This window comes from Indicator indicator, chromosome 1, assembly GCF_027791375.1.
Source record: "Indicator indicator isolate 239-I01 chromosome 1, UM_Iind_1.1, whole genome shotgun sequence".
Taxonomy (NCBI): Eukaryota; Metazoa; Chordata; class Aves; order Piciformes; family Indicatoridae; genus Indicator; species Indicator indicator.
Window position 1 is genome coordinate 46427060 of NC_072010.1, and position 23410 is coordinate 46450469.

Consider the following 23410-nt stretch of genomic DNA (forward strand, 5'->3'; position numbering starts at 1 on the left):
TGTGAAGGCCAGGTTTGTTCCTGCTGTACTCCTGCTCGTTACAAGGTGCTCACTCAACAAAACATGAGTAGCACTACTTAATAATTATATGCTAAGGTTCCTTCAGGCAGTGCAAAGGACGTTACAGTGCACTGTGACATGGGTTACAGTATGAGTGGCAGAGAACTGGGAGCATCAGAACGCTTAATGTTGAGACAATTCAGTGTCCACAGATCAACTTAACCTTGATAAGGAATCTGGAAATTTTTAGTTCCTTAAGAACAAAGTCTTGCCAGATTGTGTTTCTGATGACCTTTGTGCACATTTGTAAGATCAAAGCACACTTTCTACTCTGTATAAAATGTACCTTCCTATGTATGCAAAAACCCCCCAACAAAACAAACACAACCCCACCCCCACAAATAAAGCTAACCAAATTTCAAATTATTTCATTTATTAGAGCAAAAGTTATCCTTCACACATGCAATGTATTTCTTCATCCTTAAACCTCTGACTCTTGGTTTCTAAAGTCAAGTTTATTTTAGGGGGCTCTGCAAAAATTTCAGAAGTTTGTTACTTATACTTGCTTAAAGATCTGCAGGGGAAGGAAAAACAAAATGAAACAAACCCAAACCAACAACAAAACACAAACAATAAAACCTAAACAAACAAAAAACCAAAGAAACCCAGCAAATAATCACATTCTTTACTTTTCCCCTTCTGGTAAGAAAGTAGAACTGAATACTCATTTACAGCTATTCCCTCTGTACTATAGCTGGCCAACACTACATGTTAATTACTTATAATCATTACAATATGAGACAGGGAAGGTTCCTACACTGTCTTAGCAAGACTGAATAGATTCAGATTCATTGGAAAAAATAAAGGGGGAAGTTCTCTTCCCCTACCCCTCAACCTTTAACACATACTTTCTATTTTAAAACACAAATACACAGGATAAACTTAACAATAAACATTTGATGTATTACAGATTAGAAAAGAGCAAAAAAAAGAAAACACACAAGAAGAAAACAAGAACTGTGAAGTTTAATAGTTGTATTGTTTTATTAATACCAGCAAAGGAAGCTAAACACTTATGCTTAGTTAAACTGATTTCCTTGCAGTAGTCTGTATGGTTCCAGTCAAGCAAGTTTCAGGACTTCTTGTATCATTGTTCCAATTCCATCGAAGATTTCGTGCAGAGGAGCCTTGCACATGAAAGCACAGGTAGTAACTATTTTATTGGCTTTATCCACATGGGATTCGTTCACGTTTTTGCAAATGTGCTTACACCCAAGCTCCACTATAGCAGATGCAGTTTCAGCATCAGGAAATCTGTAAATAAAAAGATTGTAATTAACACAAAGAGACAAAACTGCCATAAACTTCTGCCAATACAATAATTGGTGACAATGACAAAGGAACTGAGCAAGCTGCCACTGTCAGGTTCTCCCCTTCCCTACAGACACAAGTGATCTGATTTCATTGAAAACAACATTTGAAATGTAGAGCTATGATGTCAGAATGTATAATTCTGGTTTTAATCTTGGAAGAAGTTTACAAGATGATACCAAATGCAGTCATAACTCTGATTCTCAGAAGTTTCAGAGATGCCAGCTGAACTTGCAGACATTTTAGACCTTCTCCAACATCTTCCTCTAAGGTCTTCCACTGGGATTCTGCAGTCTTTCTTTTTTTTGCCTCAAGATAAGGGAGGAACAGAAGCAATCACTCACTACAGCCATTGCTGTGAAATTCCACTCAAAACTTTTATTGGGACTTGACAGCTCCTGAAGCAGCACCAACTTCTCTAACACCAGGCCCTGCTCTCATCTGTCTTCCCTAAGGTGGCCCCAAACCACTACCACCAGAAAAAACTTTATTAAAATCCCTGAGCAGACAAAAGCCCACAGACACAATTTAAATGGCCACTCAAATTACCACAGGGTACCAAGTTTTTGAATGCAAGATGGCCAGAGGCCTATTCTTCATTTGCATATCTTCAGTAAGGAGCGTGGCCTTCAAAGGCACTGGGTAAGCTGTATCTCACTTAGTATGAGTTAAAATCTATCAGTCAATTACCATGAATGTAATGTGAAAAAATAATTTGATATCCTTGGTCATCTACATGTTTGCATAGCTGTAATTCTGTAAAAGTTGCTTTATTCTGTAAAAGTTGCTTTATTCTGTCACTGTCAGGATTGACAGATGTTACATCCAGTGACTCATCAGCACCCACACTGCACATTTATTGTGCTTATTGCACAGATTTTATGCCAGTGCAAGAGTCCTGTGTTACCATTCATAGCTCACAGACTGATGGCTTAGACAAGAAATAAGGTTACCTGGAGTTTTCATACTATTATCACAGACAATCTGCTTTTGAATTGAGGAACAGACTGACTGGATTCAGTCTGTCTGTCCTGAAAGTTTTGCACTTGGTACTATCTGAAGTAACTGAAAAATGTGACTAATAAGTTACTCAAGGGTTAATAACACCAGAGACCTCAGACCTTTGCACAGAAGACTGGCCATTTCCAGTCCTAATTTCCATTTAAATCACCTCCTTTTTACCTTCCATCTACGTTTTTATCTTGTCCAACTGTGACTTCACAACCAGGAAAGACTTTAGCTGCCAGGACTGGTGATATACAGCACAACCCAATGGGCTTTTTAGCACTGTGGAAAGCTTGGAGTGTGGACTTCACATGCTCGTTTACAGTACAGTTCTTGCCGTCTACAGCCCAGGAACATAGATTCTTTGCTACACCAAAGCCACCTAAATAAAAAAAGCATAAAACTTAATTAAAAACCCACACACAAAATCTCAAATGTAAGACTCTGCTAAAAGCCATAAAATTCAATACCAGAAATAACTTCTCTTTTTTTTTTTTTAACACAACATGACCTTAGCATATATAGGAATGTTAAGTTACTATATGGAAAAGTTTCAGCACATGAAACATGATGAGTTTGCAAAGTTAAAAGCTTAACTATGCATTTTTGTCCCACCTATGTTACATAGGGCAGAAAGCTTCATCTTGCTTCCATAAGCAATAAATAGACAAATAGAAACCTCACATTTGTTTGCTAGTCACTGGAAAAGCTCCACCATCTGATATGCACCCTTCAATAAGCAAGAGGGGGATCAAAAGAAAGACCAATGATAGCTGAAAACAAAGTGAAATTCACAAGAGTGATACAAACAGTGATTTGACCCTCTACATAGTTCTTACTCAAGTTTTACTCTGATACTTAACCAACTATAGGAGAGCTTTTTTTCCTCTCATAGAACTACTTTTGGACTTACTTTTAAAAGTTTAACACAATAAACCCAAAGCGACTACTACATAAAAGGGAAATGATAACGTATGATATTCTGAGACATAATACTTGAAAATGATAACATAATTTCACTGAAAATTATTCTGGATTTCTCTTTCTAGAAATCAGTTACAATAGTCCTCTACTTGCATTCAATCTTCATTTAACTGTGCCAGCAGATTATATTGGTTGCTGGATTTATAGCCATCAGAATAATCAAAGTAAGAATGCTATTAGTAAGCATAACCATCCACTATATTTGATTCCTTATGGAATGTGCACAACATCAACTTCTCCACAATAAACAAATAGAAATTTCCCCAAGTATTTCAATGGACAACACCAAGAAGCTTTGCATTTTTACTGTTTTTCCTTTCACTCTTTGCTCCCTTTTGAATGCTATCTGGAATCTCTAAAGTAAGATTTTAATTTTTAAGCTTAATAGCGTATGTTTCTCTCTAACGGTTATAACAGCAAGTCCCTTGAGCCTGGCTATGAAATTCACGTCGGAAATACTTGCTAGTCTCTACTCCCTTAGCAGCCCTGGTGTCACCCACTCATTTTAGCGTGCACAGGTTTCTCTGCGCTATACACACGCTCCCTCTGCTGGCCTTAAAACACAAGACAGGGTAATAAAATTAAAGCTTAAGCACAATCATTAAGTCGCTATTTAACAGTGCCGTGAGTACTCTGGAAAGTGATCTTCAGCAAGCCATAACTGCCTTATGACGCTTTGGTTTCTTCAATTCTATAGTGATTACAATTACCTCTGTCTGAAAGTTGATACATTAAAAAAATGTGTAACTTGATCAGCAGCAGAACAAATACACAGAACAAAGCTTATTCATATCTCATAGGGAACATGTGGCAACCTCTTACTTTGCCAATCATTTCAGAGGACCTAGAGAGCACCTATAATTAAAGCACTGTAATGTCAAGTTCAGGCTTTTCTACTCTGGTCAGTGTTCTTGTCCCCAAGTGGGTACCACATTTTTTACAATCTTTAGGAAGAAGGAACAGTGCCATGGATGACCTAACACTCAAACAACACTCTGGCATTCCAGGGAAAAAACTTCCCTGGAAGTTTTTAAGGCCAGGCTGGATGGGGCTCTAAGCAACATAGAGTGAGACATAGAGTGAGGTGATCCTGCCCATGGCCAGGGGTACTGGAACTAGACAATACCTTGAGGTCCCTTCCAACCCTGACAATTCTATGATTCTATGAATAAATAAACCGATATGACCTGTCAGCACATGAGAGCTTGCTAAAACATTTTCTCAACCTTGAAGAGCAAAAAAAAAAGAAAAAATAAGTTAAAAAATGAAAAAAACCCTACATACCTCTCAAATTCAAGAGCGTAATTTATTCTCTAAATGGCTTTAAAAGTATGTATCCGTGGCAAAGCAGTTATTTGCAATTGAAAAAAACACAATTTTCTTTTAAAAAGCACCTACCAGGGAAAACGACCGCATCAAATTCACTAGCTTTCAGTTCTGCCAAATCCTGAATGTTTCCTCTTGCCAGTCTGGCACTTTCCACTAACACATTCCTCTTCTCTTCTGTTGGACTTCCTTTTAGGTGATTGACCACATCCCTTTGCTCAATATTGGGGGCAAATATCTTTACCTAGAATACACAGATGAAGCAATTTTGTGAATATAAACAGAAGACGTACATATTTGTCACAATGAAGATTGTTTACTCAAAATACTTTTTTATCCTGAAGACTCTTATCTAAATGAAGTAGATTTCTCTGGATGAACTATCACATAAAACATCTGAAGAGAGAGGTGACAGATTAGGATGAAGCTTTTTGTCAGGAGCACACTCATGCCAACATTACACTCAGTGGTTTTGTCAGGGCCTGCAGATATCTCCTTTGTGGATAACCTCAAGGACAAAGGGAGCACAACAATTTCTACCAGTACCCCGACTGGACACACAGCTGCTAAAGGGCTGCTAAAAGACATTAAGAAAAGAGTTTAAGAACTACAGATGCAAACCTCATAAGCATTTCCAGTGCAGACATTAATTGCTTTCCTAAAACATTGGTAGGAGAGAAAAAAAGGGAAAAAAAAAAAAAAGACAAAGCACAGAAGTACATATTTAGTTACACCAAAAAGGGAACGACTGCCACAAAAATAGGAAGCTCTGTGAAAGGCCTACCGCAGGGCCTCTTTCCACATATCTGTTTTGATGCTTGCTTTGGAGATTTCTCAGCACTCACTGCTTCAGTTAATTTTAGAGAGGGCAATTTTGTGCTAAGTGTAGGGGTGCTGTTGTTACCATCACACGCCCGAGCGCTGCTACACGCAGGAAGTAACCACTTCTGCCCTCTGAAGCCAGACAGGACCAAATCACACCACCACCACCACATGGGGGTCCAGGCTTCTGACTCCCAATTACTGAAAAAGCCCTGGAACAGCTAGCAGATAAAAAGCAAGTGAACCCTGACTTCTGCAAAAGCAACCAGAAAGCAAATCAACAATTTTACCCGGAGCCCACCTTCATCTCCGCGCAGCCTCAAGCGGGCTGAAGGACCAGACGAGCAGGGTAGGACCACTCGTCACTCGCCTGCACGTGAGCGCTTCTCCCGTCAGGAGGATATTCACTCACTGGGGAGGGGCGTGAATAAAGAAAAGGGAAGGCGCAAGGTAAGGGGAGCGTGTGGTTGAACAAGCTTTGTATTGTGCAGTGCCGGGGAAAATACATCGTAAAGATGGTGGGCCTCCTCTGCCCCTAACAAGCAGAAGCTACAAGACGGCCCGCCTCGGATTGTGCGAGTAAAGGAAAGCCAACGCGGCGGCAGCTCCGCTGCTAAGGGAGGCAGAGACGGGGCAGACACACCTCCCTCCCCAGCCCAGGGAGCCTTTCACATGCGGCCCCACACACACCCCGCGGGAGTGCCGGGAAGCGGAGCCCCTCCGCTCCCTACCTCCGCGCCGCCGCGGCTTAGGTGCACCAGCGCCGCCGAGGCCTCGTGAATCTCGCTGCCGTCGAAGACGCCGCAGCCAGCAAGAACGAGGGCCACCCGCTTGCCCATGGTGGCCCCACACTGCCGAATGACCGCTCTTCAAGCCCAGGCAGAGGCTGCTCAAGCTAGCAAACGCGGGCTTCACCGCACCCTCCCTCCTCTTGCGCCTGCGCGCTGGACTTCGGCTCAGCCTCCATCTTGCAGCTGCCAGCGGGCGCTGCAGCGTTTGCAGGGGTTAGCTTTCGGAGCTTGTGCTCCACGGTCCTCCACAGCCGGCGTCTCGGGGGCTCAGCCAGCCTCAGGATCTTGGTATACCGTCTTGCAGGCGGTTTTTCATTAGGTGGTCTCTCCTCTGCTGGTAAAATGTAGATGGAGAGGTGACCTTTTAAATATCGGGGTCTGGAGCAGGGGAGGGGAAACATGTATGTGTATATATATGTATATACATTCATACATGTGTGTGTATATATACACCTTGAAGCGGGAAAGGCTCAGGTATATTTTAGTTCTTTGCTGGGCTACTTATCACAGCAGAGCAATAGGGCAGAGAAGGTGCTGCTCTGTGACCCTTGGTACGTTGTTAACAAGTCTGTGTTCCCATAGCTTGTCCAAAAGTTGCTCTGCTGCCAGCAGCACCTTGCAAAGGCTCAGGAGTTCAAATCGTGCAGTTGATTTTTTTTGTTACAGACATCGGGCTGTATTAACATAATGAATGCACTGCTTTGAAAGCCAAACCAAAGTGGAATTTTTGTAGAGGTGCTTCTCAGTGTTGAAGTTGTTTCAGTGATACCCTTACTCATCAAAATCATATACCTGCTTTGACTCCCTTAACATTTTGTGCTCTAGGGAGCAGCCTCATTTTAGTAGGAAAACCAACCACAGCCCACATTGTTCCTTTCAGGATTAAGCAGGACTGCAGTGCATCTCCAGCTCAGCCCTCTATTGCCTGACCACCTAATCCATAACCATACACTGGGAGATCCTTCACAGCTAAACCCACTTGAGTTAGAGCTCCACACAGTGCCAAATCCACACCTTACTGTCCAGGCTGAGTAGGACCCAAGGGAAATTCCAGCAGAACCACTTCAGCCTAGAAGAAAGAAAGGTTTGATGAGAGTGGAGTGGCAGTTCAACATAGTGGGATGGGAATCCTTACTGGCATGGCACAGCAAGGACTGGCTGCTCCCCAAGAGGAAATGAACACAATAAAATGGCAAGGGGAGACAGGCACTTCACCAGCATGGCCCAATCTCTCCCCCTAAGCAAGGCAGCTCTGGGTGATAGCAGTGAGGCATCACTGAGTGTCCGATCACTAGGTGAGTCCACGGTGATGAGGCAGATTCAATGTCAAGCTGGGCTGACAAGACGCGTGGGTTGGGGGTCTGCATCAATGGAGTACACGGCTGGGCTACAGCACATCTCAGGAAGAAGGCAACAGCCTTGGCTTTAAGGTAGCTCCCCAGGAAAGCAGCAGGGAGCCCCTGCTGAGATGTCTCAGAAGAGCAGAAGCAGTTTCTGGCTTTTGTCACAACAGTTCTTACCACACCTTGAGCAGGCACTTACTCATTGTAAAGTGTTTGAGTGTTTACCATCCCCTTGAGAATCACAGAATCATCCAGGCTGGAAAGGACCTCCAAGATCGTAAAGTCTGGCCATTTTGCCCACTCCACCAAGTCTGTCACCATGTCCCCAAGCACCAGATTTAAACACATTCAGGGATGGCAACTCAACCACCTCCCTTGGCAGCCCAATCCAGGGCCTGACAACCCTTTCTGTGAAAAAAAATTTTCCTAATGTCCAGCCTAAACCTCCCCTGGCGCAGCTGGAGGCTATTTCTGCTCATTCATTAGTTACTTGTGAGAAGAGACCAGTGCCTACCTCTCCACAACCTTGTTTCAGGTAGAGAGCTATAAGGTCTCCTTTCAGCCTACTTTTTTGTAGACTAAACAGCTGCAGTTTCTTCAGCCACTCCTCACAGGACTTGTTCTCCAGGCCCTTCAGCAGCTTAATTGCCCTTCTCTGTATCTGCTCCTGTACCTCCATGTCCTTCCTGCACTGTGGTGCCCACAACTGAACACAGTACTCGAGGTACAGCCTTACCAATGCTGAGTACAGAGGGACAATCACCTCCTTAGTCCTGCTGCCCACACTATTTCTAATCCAGGCCATGATGCCGTTGGCCCTCTTGGCCATCTGGGCACACTGCTGGCTCATATTCATCCTCTTATCAATCAGTACATCCAGGTCCTTTTCTGCCACACAGCTCTATAGCCATTCTTCCCCAAGGCTGTAGCGTTGCATGGGGTTGTTGTGGCCCAGGTGCAGAATCTGGCACTTAGCCTCGTTGAAGCTTATACAGTTGACCTCAGCCCACTGATCCAACCTATCCAGGTCTCTCTGTAGAGCCTTCCTATCCTCAAGCAGATCAACACTCCCACCTAATTTCAGACTTCGGTGGGTTGAAATACAGCTTTGTCCTGGACCATTTTCCTACTGCTCAGTATTCAAGAAATATGTTTTCTGTATTGGAAATTCTGCTGGGAAGGCCCTTAGTTGCCTAACAAAAGATTCTCAGATTAGCTTAGATTTGACTTGGGTAGCTCTTTGTATTTCAGACTGCATCCATGTGACTCATCAATTCACTTATCCCTACCCTGCAGCAGATCCCAGAGTCCCTCTCATCTTAAAACTCATGATGAACTGCATCTCTATCCTAACCCCAGCCCTCATCCTGTGTCTCAGACTTCACCAAGGCCCCTCTGGAAGTACAGATTGGAAATAAAAAATTTCCCTTACCTGCCCCCTAAGGTGCCCCCTAAGGGGCTGTTCTGGAGACTCAGATGCCCAGTGAACTGCTTTTCCGTGGGATAATTGCCTATCTCACCGTGGGACAGAAATGCATGTTAATTGACTGTACTTTGGGAGAAAGGCTGAGATCTTTACAACCAAGAGATGTCTATGTTATGTTATCCTGAATGGAGGCTTAATAGTCTAAACTGCAAACATATGCTGAGCCAGAACGAAGAACCAGTTCATACTGTATTTCTAGTTTGGCTAATGAGCAGTTATGGCATTTCATTATGTCACATCACTTCCCTGCATCCCAGTTTCATAGAAGGGATAAATTGTGCTTCCCTTACTTCATAAAGCACTTACAGAATTATACATCAAAATGTGTAAAACTGGTAATTATGGCTGTATTCCACGCAAACACATACCTTTTTGAACAGATGGGGAAGCTGGCACATTGTACAACACTCAAACTTGGAAACACAGGTAACAGGACACTTTATTTTATGAAGCGCAAAAGTAGCTTTACTTTAAAACAGACACAAAGAGCGTGCAGAAATTAAAATGAAATACTGAAATCCACGTTTGTATTGATTATGTATACGTGCATGAAATTAATATATAGTGCTGAAGGGCATAGATTTTAAAAATAAGCAGTATAAAATCAGGCAGCAATGAAGTGAGATACAGAAATATTGCTGAAATTAAACATTTTATTAGCTGTGCCATCTTATGGTTTTCTGAATGTTAGTAATCCCAGCATTCCCGGAACTGATATTCAGCTGCCTATCCTACATTTTCATCTAGGATGCAGGGTTTTCCACCTCCAGTTTTGTTTGAATACGGCCTAGCATAGTGCTGGCTATAGAGCTGATCTTTCTTTAGTGACTAACATGGAATGACCAGGGATATTTCTCTATCTTGAAATAGACAAAAGTCCCCAGCACAGTTACTATTTACCCAGTGAATAGCACACACTAGCAGGCACTTTCATTGTGGATACCAACTACCTAAATTAGCTTCCTGGATTCTGATGCCAGAATAACACATTTTGAAATCTACAGAGCTGGAAATAGCTGCATTCACTGCAGAGATGCTGCTGATAACCTTGCCCTCACTGTTTCTCTTAGCCAAATTTAATCTGACAGACAGTTCTTGCTATTATTGTAAAAACGAGAGAATAAATTGCTATAAAATCCCTCTAACGTAAGTTATTACAACCCTAGTAAGTGTTCTGAAATGGGTGAAAGACATGAAATTACCTTGAAGCCCTGAGCGGCTTCAGAGGAGACATCTGGGCAGCCAGAAAAGGCTTACAGCTATGTAGTTTATCACAGCAAAAATGTTTCTGCCATTTGTTGAGGCCTTGCTTTATTGTCCTGGGTCCAGACCCAGACATCATTTCGCCCAAAAGGCTCCAGTTGTAAGAATGAGCATTCAGTGTGTATTTCAACTCAGCTTCAAAACCATACTCGAAGTATGCCCAGCATACTGGGCAGTTAAAAAATGCTTTAGTTCATTTAAGGAATGGGTGGTTATCTGGGGCTCCAGAAAACCCAAATCTTTATTCAGTCAAGTGACGTTTTAAAGGGATGATTCAGCACACGGTTGGGTTTCCTCAGCAGGACAGGGTTAAAAAAAAAAACCCTACGTTTGGTCTGAACCCTGGTCTGGACCCTGCATGTAGCACGGCGTTCTCTCCCACACCTCACATCTTCTGGCCTGGGCCCTCCGAGGACACCACCCGCCTCCACAGGCCCTGTGGGCGGGCGCGGGGGCGGCCTCCTTCCCGCCCAGCCTCTCAGCTCCGCCGCTTCCCCGCAGCACTGGAGCTGGGCCCGCAGCCCCGCAGGCCGCGCCGCCATGGGCGCTGCTCGGCACTGCTGGCCGTTCCTGCTGTTACTGCTGGCAGCGGCTTGGGGACCGTGTTTCCCAGGGACGCTCCGCTCCTCACAGCGGCGGTGGCCGGTGCCTTACAGGTGAGTGAGGCGGGGAGGGGACCCGGCGACCAGAGCCGGAGAGGCACGACCCCGCCGCCGGCTCGGCAGACCCGGCTGCGCGCACCGAAATGCCCGCACCTCCTCTTTTCCATGTTTTGTCAACTCTCCATTTGCTTTGTTTTTAAACTAAGAGGGCCACGAGTAGTTCCGCCTTTTTAATTACGGAGTGTTTGTTGTTTATACGATATTTGGTGTGTTTAGCTCACAAGGCAACGGGTGCCCTGGCCTAGAGCTGCACTTGGGCTGTCGGGGGGCAGGATTGCTACCCCTAGCGATATCTTGCTTTGAATATTCTCCTTTATTTCGTGTGTAATAAAAAAGTTGTGATGAGGAAGACTGGCTACAATTTATTTTATTTTTTTACATTTAACTTTACTTCATACTGGATGATAAATGGTAATAACTGCTGTACATTGCTTTTGAGCTGTCTTAGCTCCAGAGGAAGAGTTGGGGAAAGCCAGGAGAGTGCATGTTACCTCATTTTACGTAGCTACGGCTTTGGCTGTGCTGAGGAAATAAGCCTCTTCAGGAGATGGGCTGCACTTGCTGTGTGTATTTTATGGGGCTTTGCTGTTTGTAAAGGGAGGTGTTACCTATGTTTAGCTGCTGTCTAATGCACGTCTGAAGTTTTGAAAGCCTGTTGTGTAATTCCTAGCAGTTTAGTTTGTATCAGGTGATGTCTGAAGAAGCTGATCTTGCAAGTCACGAGTCGGTTGGCGTTTTCAGCAAGTTCAGTAATTGCAAGACTGGGTCTCAGGCTGATCAGAATTGGAGTACCAGCCTGTCAGTGTGAGGCACTCAAAAGCATGGAAATGCTTCTCCACGTGCTTGTTACCGTCTTGCCACGTGCAAAGTGCGGTGGAAGGGGAGATTGGAAGTGGAAGGTGTGCAGTTTAGAAATGGGACTTAAATGGCATTAAGTGTGCAGTTTAGAAATGGGACTTAAATGGCATTAAGTCTTTGTTTTCTAATTGTGTGTTCTTTTTCCTGCCAGGCACTTCTTCATTTTTTGCCTTTCAGTGAAATACTCAGGAAGCTTGGAGAGGTCCACAGAGAAAATCAATGGTCTCAGCAGTGCTGCTAGCTTTACTATGGCTGAGGAAGTCCCATGCCCTGGAGTCATCTCATGGCTACAGTTATTTATATCATTCAGTAGCCCTGGGCAGCTGAGTGTGTTAGACTCCCAGGCTGTGCTCTGGGCAAGCTGTGTATGCCAGTCCCTTTGTAACAGGAATATAGCAACCTTTTTTTAAGTGAAATATAGTGTGTGAATTTGAAGGAAATTAGGAAAGGAAGACTTGTCAGAAAGGTTTTTTTGCCCCCCCTTTTTTTTTTTTTTTAATAATGTGATACATAAGTGGATTTTGTGTTCAGTTTTTGAGGTTTTATAGGAATAATGAAACAGTTATCATTCCTAGGTGCCTAAGCCTCTGTATAAATTAGCAGAGAGGAATAAAATATTTCTTCCATCTGGGAACCTATTGCTACAGAATAGTTTCACAGAGCAAACTGGTCTATCACTCTGTAGACAAACTCTTGAGAGAACATTTTTGAGGCAGATCTGATACCATCCTCTCTACTCAGCCTCTGTATGTCTCTGATTTTGTGAGTATAAGTCATCCCTTGTAATCTGCATCATGTCCACACCCTAGTTATCAGAACTATGCACAACATGAGTTATATTAGCAAGTCTTAAATTCTGAAGTCTTTTTTATGCAGACATGCACCTCAGCTGTGTTATGAACTTGGGCACTCCAGGTGTTGCAGCATCCAGATCACAGAATCTGGCTGGATACTTCAGCTTTCTCACCTAGGCCTCTAGGAAGCCATGAAACAGTTACTCCAGCCGTGAAGCTGTGCTCCTCTTAACTTACTTCTCTTTCTCAACGCAGGCGCTTTGATTACCGCCCAAAAACTGATCCTTACTGCCAGGCTCGTTACACCTTCTGTCCCACTGGCTCCGCCATTCCAGTTATGAAGGAGGAGGATGTCATCGAAGTGTATCGATTACAGGCTCCAGTATGGGAATTCAAATATGGGGACCTACTAGGGCATTTGGTAAGGTGACGTTTTTGTGTAACAAAGTTAGAGTGGCAAATACAGCTGAATTCAACGGCAGTTGTCGAGGATGGGAGCTGTAAGGTTGGGGTGTGCTTGTATGGAGTAGTATTAATGCACACAATCCAGGCTATCTATACAAAAGATACTCTTAAGAGCAGTAAGTTTCACAGAATCACAGAATGTATCTGGTTGGAAGAGACCTCAAAGATCATCCAGTTCAACCCTTGATGCAGCATTGCAGAGTCCACACTAAACCATGTAGCTAAGCACCAGGTCCACATGCTGCTTAAATACCTCCAGGGATGGTGACTCCACCACTGCCCTGGGCAGACCATTCCAATGTTTTATAACCCTTTCAGTGAAGAAATAATTTGTAATGTCCAGCTAGCCCCCAGCACAGCTTGAAACCATTTCCTCTAGTCCTGTTGCTTGACACCAAGGAGAAGAGGCTGGCCCCCTCACCCTCTTCTCCAGACTGAACAACCCCACCTCCCTCAGACAGTCCTTGTAGGCCATGTGTTCCAGGCCCTTCATGAGCCTTACCCTTCTCTGGACACATGCCAGTACCTCAGTGTCCTTCTTGTAGTGAGTGGCCCAGAACTGAACACAATACTCGAGATGTGGCCTCACCAGTGCTGAGTACAAGGGGATGATCACCTCCCTGTTCCTGCTGGCCACAGTGTTTCTAATACAAGCCAGGATGCCACCTAGGCACACTGCTGACTCATGTTCAGTTAACTATCAACCAATACACCCAGATCCCTCTGCAAGTCACAGCTTTCCAACCACACATCCCCAAATCTGTAGCTTACCATGGGGTTATTGTGCCCTGCATGGTTGACTTGGCACTTGGCCAAAAGTTAGAGAATTTAGTGCAGCTAATGAAAAGAGCCCTATGGGTGGGTTTGAATGTGTTTCCCCACAGAGGTGTATATTGTGAGTGTTTTTTATACATTGTGGATGTTTCTTTTTTCCTGTGCTAGCACTGCATCAAGGAAATACTGTATTTATTTTCCCTTATCAGATAAAATGCTTGCTTAGTGTGTTCTCTATGGTTAAAAACTTACATATTTGCATGAACATGGGTACCTGTAAGAAGTGGACAGCTAGCTGGTCAGAACAGTAGAGCAAGGGGAGCTGGTTTCTGCTACAGTTCTTTCTTGAACAGTATTGAATTAAAGTCTCCATTCATGGAATCATGCAAGTATGAAAGAATCCCAACTTTAGTAAAATTTATAGCTACAGCAGTAGCATAATTAAGCTTCAAAGAATGATGCCTAATGGATAAAGAAATACTAGTGAACATGAAATAACAACATCAAACCCAAGCACACAGACTCAAAAGTGGAATTAGCTTCAAAAATCATTATCTCAGAAACTTACTTTGAATTTATGTATTTATAGCTACTTAAAGAAATACTTAACCTCATTCCTTTAATGGCTTTCATTGCTAAGATCTGTTTCTCATAACCCTGTTCTGATCTTTATTTCTTTGATACTCCTGTGGGGTATAGGATTCAAAAGAAGGCTTGAGTTTTGATGATGAGCTCCCACTGAGTGTCTACCTCCAAGTAAGAGAATTTGTGAGGGACGGATAGGCAACCACTGAGACGGTGTGACTCTGTGATAAAAGTGTGTGTGTGATTTAATCTGGTGTGTTGTGCATCAATGCTACTGAATCCAAGATGTTACAGGAGCCTCTTCCCCTCTTCTCACCCTGTTATGCAGCAACTCCCAAATATCTTATCTTCTGTACAGGTCAAACTGAAGTTGTTTTTATGTTAAAGTTTTTGGGGTTTGGTGGTTATTTTTTTTCTCCTTTCCAGAAAATTATGCATGATGCTGTGGGCTTCAAGAGCTCTCTAACGGGCAAAAACTACACGATGGAGTGGTATGAGCTCTTCCAACTTGGGAACTGCACTTTTCCCCATCTCCGGCCTGGTATGGATGCACCATTCTGGTGTAATCAGGGAGCTGCCTGCTTTTATGAAGGAATAGATGATGCTCACTGGAAGGAAAATGGAACTTTAGTTCTTGTGACCACAATATCAGGTAGACTTCAGATGTTTGAGATGCTTCAAATGCCAATATAAAGAGTCAGCCTGATCTTCACGTCAAGCAGTATCTTTTATGTTTTGCAGGTTATTTGCAATGTTAGTAACTGATGCTAATTTCAAATGGAAATATTGTCTCTGCACTTTCTGTAATATAGAGAGCAGTATGAGGCTGCTGATTTTTGAACAATGCACACACTGAAGAGTTTTTAGAAGAGAGTCATTTGGTGTTGCTGTACAAAAACACTTGAGTCTCTTCAGTCTAAAAATAGCTGAACAGCTTATACAGAATCATTATGAACTCTTCACATGGCTTCACCAAAACAAAACCTTCTATTGTGAAGTTGCAGATGACTGCTGAGATAGAAAAATTGGTGCAAATGTGTACATTACTGAGCAAACAAAAACAAGGCATATTTAGACATCCTATAAAAACATAAAAAATATTAATCTCTATTTCTGTCTTCCCCATTAATGTGTCATTAAAATTGTGCTAGTGTCCCCTGTAATAGGTCTCTGGCATATGTTACAGAATGAAACCAGGATTTATACCACTAAATATGTGGAGGATCACTAGACTAGGTTCCTGATACATAGTGAACACTGAAATCCCAAAATAAATAGGTCATTTAAACAATTCTGGTTGATTAGTGTAGTAATATGGTGAACGACTTATGAATAAAATCTACTGAGGACTTTGAAAGTTGCATTTTGTGTGACAAAATCTGCTTACTCTCTGAAGTTAGTGTAGCGTACAAGGCACAGTCGAGAGTCAGATTACAGATAGTGTGATGTGGTGCTTTATGTTTGCCCCCTTCCACCTTTAGCAGCTTTGCTGGACTCAGTCTCTAGAAAATCTGTCCAGTGTTGTTCTTTAGGCAATGAACTAAGCATAATTGCTGCCCTGTGAGTTTGTAGCTCATGGCTGAGGTCTTTAATGCCGAATATAGTGGGATTCTTTGTATGAATAGCAAGTGAAGTATTACCATATAGTTGTGGAGTTTGTAATACTTGCTTGTGCCTGAGAGGGATGATGTTATGCTGGTGCCTTGTGGAGGCACTGTTACTTTCCTTGTCTCTCACTTCCTGTTTCCATGAAACTTCTAGGCAGGTAGCATCTTAGAGAGTTTTCAATTGCCTGGATTTGACTAGGAATCTGAAACTTGCCATGGACGAGGGTGAATGGATTCAGGCACAGATGGACAGCATCATCAGCTGAACTTGCTTCCTTCAGAGAGCAGGAAGAAAGCATCCTGTCTTGTGGGAAAGGGTTTTAACATATGAAGCATCTGGACCCTCCTTGCCCTTGCTAGGAGCTGTTTGTCAAGCAGTATCAGAGACCACACTTGAAGGATTCTCCTTTTCTTTTAAAGCCCATCAGCCAGGCTAATGTTACTTAGGGGTATGTTTCTTCTGTGGAAGTAGGGCAGGAATATCCAAAGTCTGATTTTTTTTATTGTCTCGGCATTTCTCAACAGATTACATTAACCTGTAATATTTTTGTTTAATTTAAGATGTTAAGGCCAGAACTTCTAGGCCATCTTGGTCTTGTTAAGAGAGACACGCCCTTTTGAATACACACTTGCAGAATACACACTAGAAAGCTAATCTGGTAGGAATTAAAAAAATAAAGGGGAGCTTCAAACCTATCTACAGTGTATAATAAATACAGCTCTTGACAGAGATTTAATGACTTGCTGTTTTATTAAACCAAGTCATGAGCAATTGAAAAAGAAAGTATCCAACACCTTTCACTAAACAAAATTATTGTTATATTTACTGTGAAGCCCAAAAGCTCTTAAGTGTGGAGTGAAAAGCAGTTATAATGCAGTAACCTAGGAGGTGAATGTGCAGAGAGCTTCAGTTGTTCTGGGGTAGTAGCTTGCATGCTTGCCTTACCTTAGGGTAAGTGTAAGATGCGTTTGCTCTCTGGTGAAGAGCAGACACAGTGATTGACCTTTGCAGCTTGTTTTGGAGGGAGATGTGTGGCATGTAGTGCTCTTCATTGATCTGGATGAATGGAACATTGCAGTGAATTGAAACTTAATGCAGTAGGTTGGTGGTTGTGTGCAGGGTGGTGTTGGTGACACACGTCCATCTGATGCCTGCCATCCCTGACCTGTGAGGTAACTGCTTTCTTCCAGTCTCTGGGCTTGCAACAGTCTTGCCTGTCTCTAGCAGCTAGGAAGCACAGCTACTGCACCCACAGCAGTGGCACTTGCAGCTAAAGAGAGATCACAGCTTGGAACACTGCCACGGTTGCAAGCTGTCATCTGATGTGCCGCCCTCTGATGTATCGCACAAGAATCTGCAAAGTTTGGTCGTGCTGTGAATATGAGGTGTTAGATCAGAGGCATGCATGGTTGCATCCTGTGCCATGACGGAGGAAAGTGAGGGCAGGAAGGGCTAGACTGAGGTGCAGTGCTAAGACTATGGGAAAAACAAAATGTGGAAATCTAGCCTGCTTCAGCTCTGTTTTGGGGAAGCATCACCTGTTAGAGAGCTGCCAGAGGTGAGCAGAGTTAGAGATGTCTTCTATGTTCCAGTTGTGAAACCATTACCAGAATGCTCCAAATGTATTCTAAATGTAAAAAAAAAGCCCATAAGGTTTTTAAATTTACTGATCTTCACATCCCACTCAAGTCATTTGGCACAGTTCAACTTTGCTGGCAGAGGGCCTGCTAAAACAGAAGGATGTCTCAGTCTTAAGATTTCTTTTGTGGCCAGAAATGAAAATTTCTGTCTTGAATTCAGTTAAAACTAGAGAAAGTGCAGAGGCACCTGTTGCACTGCTAGAGCATTGTGTCAGCATCTCTTGTAGATCATACTACCTGCTGATCTCCATGGATAAAGCGAATGAGAAGTGTCATGGTTCTCTGACATGCAGGTGTTCTGGCACAGTAGCAGGAAATGGGGCAGTGTAGATAACTTTCATGTGTAGTTTATTTGGAGGAGTATCACTTTCTCTCCAATCTAAGCCTCGTGCCTTTGTATGGTTAGGTAACATTGTAGGCAAACTTATGCAGGGAAGGGAGGTGAACCCTGAAACAGATGACATTTTGTGTCATGTATTTGTTATCTTGTCTCTGTCATAGTTATTTTCATCTCTTACAGGAACCATGTTTAATGAAATGGCAAAATGGGTCAAATACGACAACGAGACTGGCATTTACTATGAGACCTGGACAGTTCAAGCAAGTCCTGACAAACAATCAGTAGTATGGTTTGACTCTTACGAGTGCTCTAAATTTATCCTGAGAACATACCAAAAGCTTGCTGATTTAGGAGCTGTGTTTAAGAAGATAGAAACAAACTATACAAGCATCATTTTATTCAGTGGAGAACCAGTTTATTTGGGAAATGAGACATCTATTTTTGGACCACAGGGAAACAAGACCTTGGCAGCAGCTATAAGAGACTTCTACTATCCATTCAAACCTCATCGGACAATCAGAGAGTTTATTGTGGACCTCATAAAAATAATTGATCGTGTCATCTTGAATCATCAGTTTTACCTCTTTTACAACTTGGAATACTGGTTTTTACCTATGAAGTTCCCTTATCTCAAAATAATTTATGAAGAGGTTCCTTTACCTACGGGAAGCAAAACATCCTTTGGTGTGTAATTGCTTACTGAAGAATCAGACGTGCCCTTATGTCAGAATATCTGTAAGGACTTTGGTATGATGGTGTTGAAGTGGTGAATGTTTCACTGCTAACTGTCAAAGCACTCTTGGGAAGGCTTTGCTAGATCACATCTAAGACTTTTGCCTTTTTTCTATTACTTGTATAACACATTATTGAATGCTTTAGCATTTCTGACTTGGCCAGCTTCTGTGGACACCTGCTGCCTGAAGGCAGGTTGATGTGACTCCTCTCAGCTTAACTCTGCAGTGCCAGACAGTGAATGAGAGGCAGCTTGCCTGCTCTGGTTTCAGTGCTCTCCACCTATGCAGCCATCTGGCAAGAACCATGCCACCTGGCCACCAACAGACATGGAACAGAAGCTTTACAAAGATCTTCTGGTTTGGCCAATGCACCTAATCCAAGTATCGGAGCTAGCAAATCTGTTTGCCTAGATGTGCCTGATTCCTTCAACATGTGCCTTAGATTGGTGTTTCTGTATTTCTTTGGTTCAACTTCGACCTATGAACTGTTCTCCGGTTCATAGCATAGGTGTTCAGAGGGTGAGAAGGGACAGTGACTCTATGTGAAAATGGCATGGGTCGTATCTTTTCACCACTTTGCTTCTTTCACCTCTACTGTGAATATAATACAGATGGCTCTTCCTAAGATCTGTGTCTGTTTTCTGCAGTGTTCTAGCAGTTTCCTGTCTTAAAAGTCTACTTCAGTTTCATGGAACTCATGTTTATATTCCTTTTGAATTTCTTCAGAAAGCATGGAATCCTTAATGGGCAAGAAGCAATTACAGTTTGTGGGTGTCAAAGTCACAGTTAAAAGTACGTGCTTGTCAGAGATTAGCCTGAAAAGCAATTGTGGTCTCTTAGAGGCAGTGATGCTTGCAGTCCTGTTCCAGGCTATGCCTAGAGCAGCTTGGCAACCTTTAACCCTAACTGGCCAAAGCCAAGGGAACACCAGCTTTCTGGAGAACAGAAGAGTGCCTATACACAAAACCTACACCTGCAACAGCATCATCTTCTGCAAGTGTACACTGCTTGTTAAACCTGTTGCAGAATGAGTTGTTACTGTGCTGTGGCGAAGCAGTAACAGGTGAACCTGAGTGTTCAATGTCATTTGGCTTGAGCCAAGGTAACAGCTGTTGCTGCAGCTGGAGAGGGGAGTGCACAGTGATTTGATACAAACCATAAGAATAGCAGCAAATTAACTCTCTATTAAAAAGCCACTAATATTAATTAGTTGAATCTGATTACCATGTAATGGGATGAGCATGAGAGGAATGAGATGATGAGAGCACCTCTGTTCTGTAGGGAAAAGCTGCAAATTAATTCCAGTGTTGTGTGAAACTTTGCTGCAAAGTCACAAACTCTTGCTTTAACCAGACAAGCTTTAGGTTATCCATGAAGAAGGTAATCAAGGGGATGCTAGGGAAGATAAAGGAGCACAACAAGCATGTCTAGAGAAGGTACCTTCTTGAATGACTTGTTGAGCACGTTATTTACCTCCTCAGGAAAAAGTCTCAACCTCAAAACCAGTGTCCAAAGCTCTGAATGGGAAATAGGGTGATGGAACCAAGCCAGTAGAAACCCCAGAAGCTGCTTATCTAGCATTTGCTAAAAAGCTCATAGCACCAATGCAGCTAGAGACCTTTCAGAGCCTGGAGCAGATGCCATAGTGGGGTAGGACATGTTGCTTCACAGCAGAGTAAAGGTCTCAGCCTGACAGTACTGTTTGGTCACTGTACAGCACTTTCTGGTCTATCATATGAGATCTAGGAGCCTGTGCACCAAAGTCATTCCTCATGAATTTGTAAAAATAAACAATCATTCTGTAAGACAAAAACTTGCAAATATGCACAGTGGTCCTCTGCAAAACTACTTCGTTTTTATACCACTGAGTTGCTTAAGCTGCAACCCACACTTGCCCAGAGTGTTCTCAAGAAAGGCACTTCTCAGCTTGTCATACATCAAGGTCAAATATAGCACCCAGCTCTGTTCCCCAAAGAGCCATGCAGTGAGTACCTAGTACAAGTATCTTCTGCCTTCCCCCTCACAAACCCACTCAGCCATGTTCTGGATTGTGAGCGCTGCTGCCTTCAGTGCCGTACCTCAAGATGGTGTCAGTGATGTTAGTGTTTTGAACTCACCACAGCTGGGGAATAACTTGAAAAGCGGAGCAGGCTTCTACTCTTCCACTTACAATGGAGTCTAAATTGTAAATCTAAAGCATAAAAAGTCCCCACTTCAGCTGCTGATTAAAAATCAGCAAAATTAGACTGTAAGAACAGAGCTTTTTTAATCTTAGGAAAATTAACATATTTATGTAAGAATTATGTCCCATGTCACATCACATTTAAATTTTAGTATTAATGGTAGACTCTGTGTGGGGTCCTGCAATTAAAAACTAGTAGTATGAATGAGACTCCTGCAAGGAATTTTTCAACTGACACCCTGCTATCTAACATAATGCTATCACACTGGCTGTTGAACACTTAGAGCAAAGCATTGCCTCCTGAAATAAGGTAATTTGGAGGGTTCATATCACCATGAAGAGTCAAGTGCCCTTGAACAAGGGCTTGATGCTGTGGGCTGCAAGAGAAGGGACTGTTCTAAAGCCTGCCTCTTTCTGGCAGCAGTAAGGCTGTTACAGAGTGCAGAGGAAAGCTTCTGGGTGCCTGCACCTCCAAGGGAAGAAAGAAGCTTGCCATCAAGTAGGTCTACATTTTCCTCCATTTCTCCTACCCTCCTTCCACCCACTCAAGCCTTTGTTAGGGGGATCTTTTAAATCTCATTCCTAGTACGATGCTACATCCACTGAAGTTCTTGCTTTACTAATGTTTAAATCATGTTTTGAGCACCAGCCTGCCTGATTGCCAGATCATTTATTTCAGTCCAGATAACAGTTAGCTTATATCCATACAAGAACATACAGCAGATAGATAGAGTACAACACAAGGAATCAACATGAGTTTCTCTCCTTATTCATTTAACAAACCATGACAGCTGATCTTCATGCAAGATCATCCTAAAATGGGGAAACTAGCAAGTTTTCTGTCACACTGCAAGACTGGAAGAACAGCTGTTTTTCTCTGAAAGGTCCAAAGCTGTCCCAGTTCCTCAGCATTCTGCAAGGAAATGCCATCTTCCAAAAGCATAGGTGGAAGAGGTGTTCCAGTGAGCTCTTTTTGATGACAAGTGAATTAATCACACGTACCACAGGTGCTGAGAGGTACATCTTTATTTAGTATAAAGGTGCACGAAAGCTGTGCCGGAGCGCCGTAAAGTACAGAAACCGAAAGCAAGGCACAACCCCGTAAGCTACCCAGTAAACCCAACAGCAGAGCCCGATCCCAAGCAAAGTACAGCTAACTTACCCTAACCACCTTGTACCGAAGATTGCAGAATAGCAGTACTGACCAGCTCCCATCCAGGCAGGTGTCCTCTCGAGACCAAATCTTGTCTTGTTGAATTGGAGAAAATGGCAGCACCCCAGTAGTGATCTTCAGGCTTTTTAAGGGTCCCACGTCCTGTGACATTGGGCCAGGATGGTCACAGGAGGCTGGGTCTTAGAGCCAAAGCCCCACCCATATTTCACAATCATGTTATGTGACTTCTTGCCCTATTGCTCATGCACACAGCCTGCTCAGGGGGTCACACACCCCCTGCCCTGCAATAGCCTTCCTCATCTTCATCTTCCTCAGGTCCATTAGTGGTCAAGCGAGAGCTTGAAGGTCTTTTCTGGTCAGCTCAGGATGTCAACACATTCAATACATTCCCGTCCCCACTCAGTTTCATAAACAAAGGGGTCTACAGATATGTTATCCATTACTCTTATCATGCACCTGGGAGCTTCTGATCAAACCACCAGACACCGCAGGGCAGCTGGGCACACACACCAATTATCCCCAGGCAGGCCTTGGCAGCTGGGTACTTCTAATCAAACTCCAATTAATTCTTCTCTGCTACAAGAGGGTAGACACAACAGTGTCTGCTTCAAGAACACGAACAGCCAGCTGTGGTTGTGTTCCTACAAGAAAAACCTAGCAAGCAAGAGGGATGAACAGATGAACATTCAGAGCACCTAATGCTGTAGTTTTACTGTCCTAGTTTTGCTACTGTCAAGTTTCAACTCTATCTCCAAGGAACTAATTTCTATAGCAGCTGTATTTTAGGAAAATGAACCTATTTTGTAGTTTGAACTACACACACAAGTTCTGAGCTCCTTTAAAACTTCACAAATTTCCTCATTAAATCAGTGTTCCAGTTTTGGATACAGTAGCAGCACTTATTTTGACCATTCCATGTGCCATCAACTAGATCAGCAAGAGATGAAGACAGATCTCTCTGAAGTAAAGTAGCAAAGTTTAGGTTTTAGTCAAGCCTATTCCAAATATAAAGAGGCCTTGCGGAACCCTGCTTTACATTCACAAGAAGTAATTTGGTGCACGTAAAAACGTTAACAACTGCAATGGGTGCAGATAATACATACCTAAGCAGTTAGATCAGTTTACACAGGGTAAGTGAAAGCTTCTGACTGAAAAAGCACACCACCACCACAACAGAATAAAAAACGCCCTGAAACCCCCACT

General features: G+C 43.0%; 2 protein-coding genes across 2 annotated transcripts; one reads left to right on the forward strand and one right to left on the reverse strand.

Moving 5' to 3' along the window:
• Window positions 1-1031: 1031 nt before the first annotated feature.
• LOC128974096 (glutamine amidotransferase-like class 1 domain-containing protein 3, mitochondrial) lies at window positions 1032-6347 on the reverse strand. The gene is made up of 4 exons (XM_054390613.1): window positions 6240-6347; window positions 4759-4930; window positions 2554-2758; window positions 1032-1314 (listed from the first exon to the last, which is right to left on the reverse strand). Exons 1-4 carry the CDS (start codon window positions 6345-6347, stop codon window positions 1122-1124), a joined length of 678 nt encoding a protein of 225 aa, XP_054246588.1. The 3' UTR covers window positions 1032-1121.
• A 4584-nt stretch (window positions 6348-10931) lies between these two features.
• On the forward strand, window positions 10932-19288 carry CLN5 (CLN5 intracellular trafficking protein). Its single transcript, XM_054390601.1, has 4 exons — window positions 10932-11047; window positions 12961-13126; window positions 14956-15181; window positions 18298-19288. The coding sequence occupies exons 1-4, from the start codon at window positions 10932-10934 to the stop codon at window positions 18807-18809; spliced, it is 1020 nt and encodes a 339-aa protein (XP_054246576.1). The 3' UTR covers window positions 18810-19288.
• The last annotated feature ends 4122 nt before the right edge of the window (window positions 19289-23410 follow it).

What these genes read in the sequence shown, in the direction of transcription:
- LOC128974096 (XM_054390613.1), bottom strand. Translation starts at nt 6,347, where the DNA reads ATGGGCAAGCGGGTGGCCCTCGTTCTTGCTGGCTGCGGCGTCTTCGAC. An exon ending in TGATGCGGTCGTTTTCCCTG is followed by an intron (nt 2,759 to 4,758) that starts GTAGGTGCTTTT and finishes TTTTTTATTTAG; the next exon opens with GTGGCTTTGGTGTAGCAAAG. An exon ending in GATAAAAACGTAGATGGAAG is followed by an intron (nt 1,315 to 2,553) that starts GTAAAAAGGAGG and finishes TTTTATTTACAG; the next exon opens with ATTTCCTGATGCTGAAACTG.
- CLN5 (XM_054390601.1), top strand. Translation starts at nt 10,932, where the DNA reads ATGGGCGCTGCTCGGCACTGCTGGCCGTTCCTGCTGTTACTGCTGGCA. An exon ending in GGGACCTACTAGGGCATTTG is followed by an intron (nt 13,127 to 14,955) that starts GTAAGGTGACGT and finishes TCTCCTTTCCAG; the next exon opens with AAAATTATGCATGATGCTGT. An exon ending in TCTTGTGACCACAATATCAG is followed by an intron (nt 15,182 to 18,297) that starts GTAGACTTCAGA and finishes CATCTCTTACAG; the next exon opens with GAACCATGTTTAATGAAATG.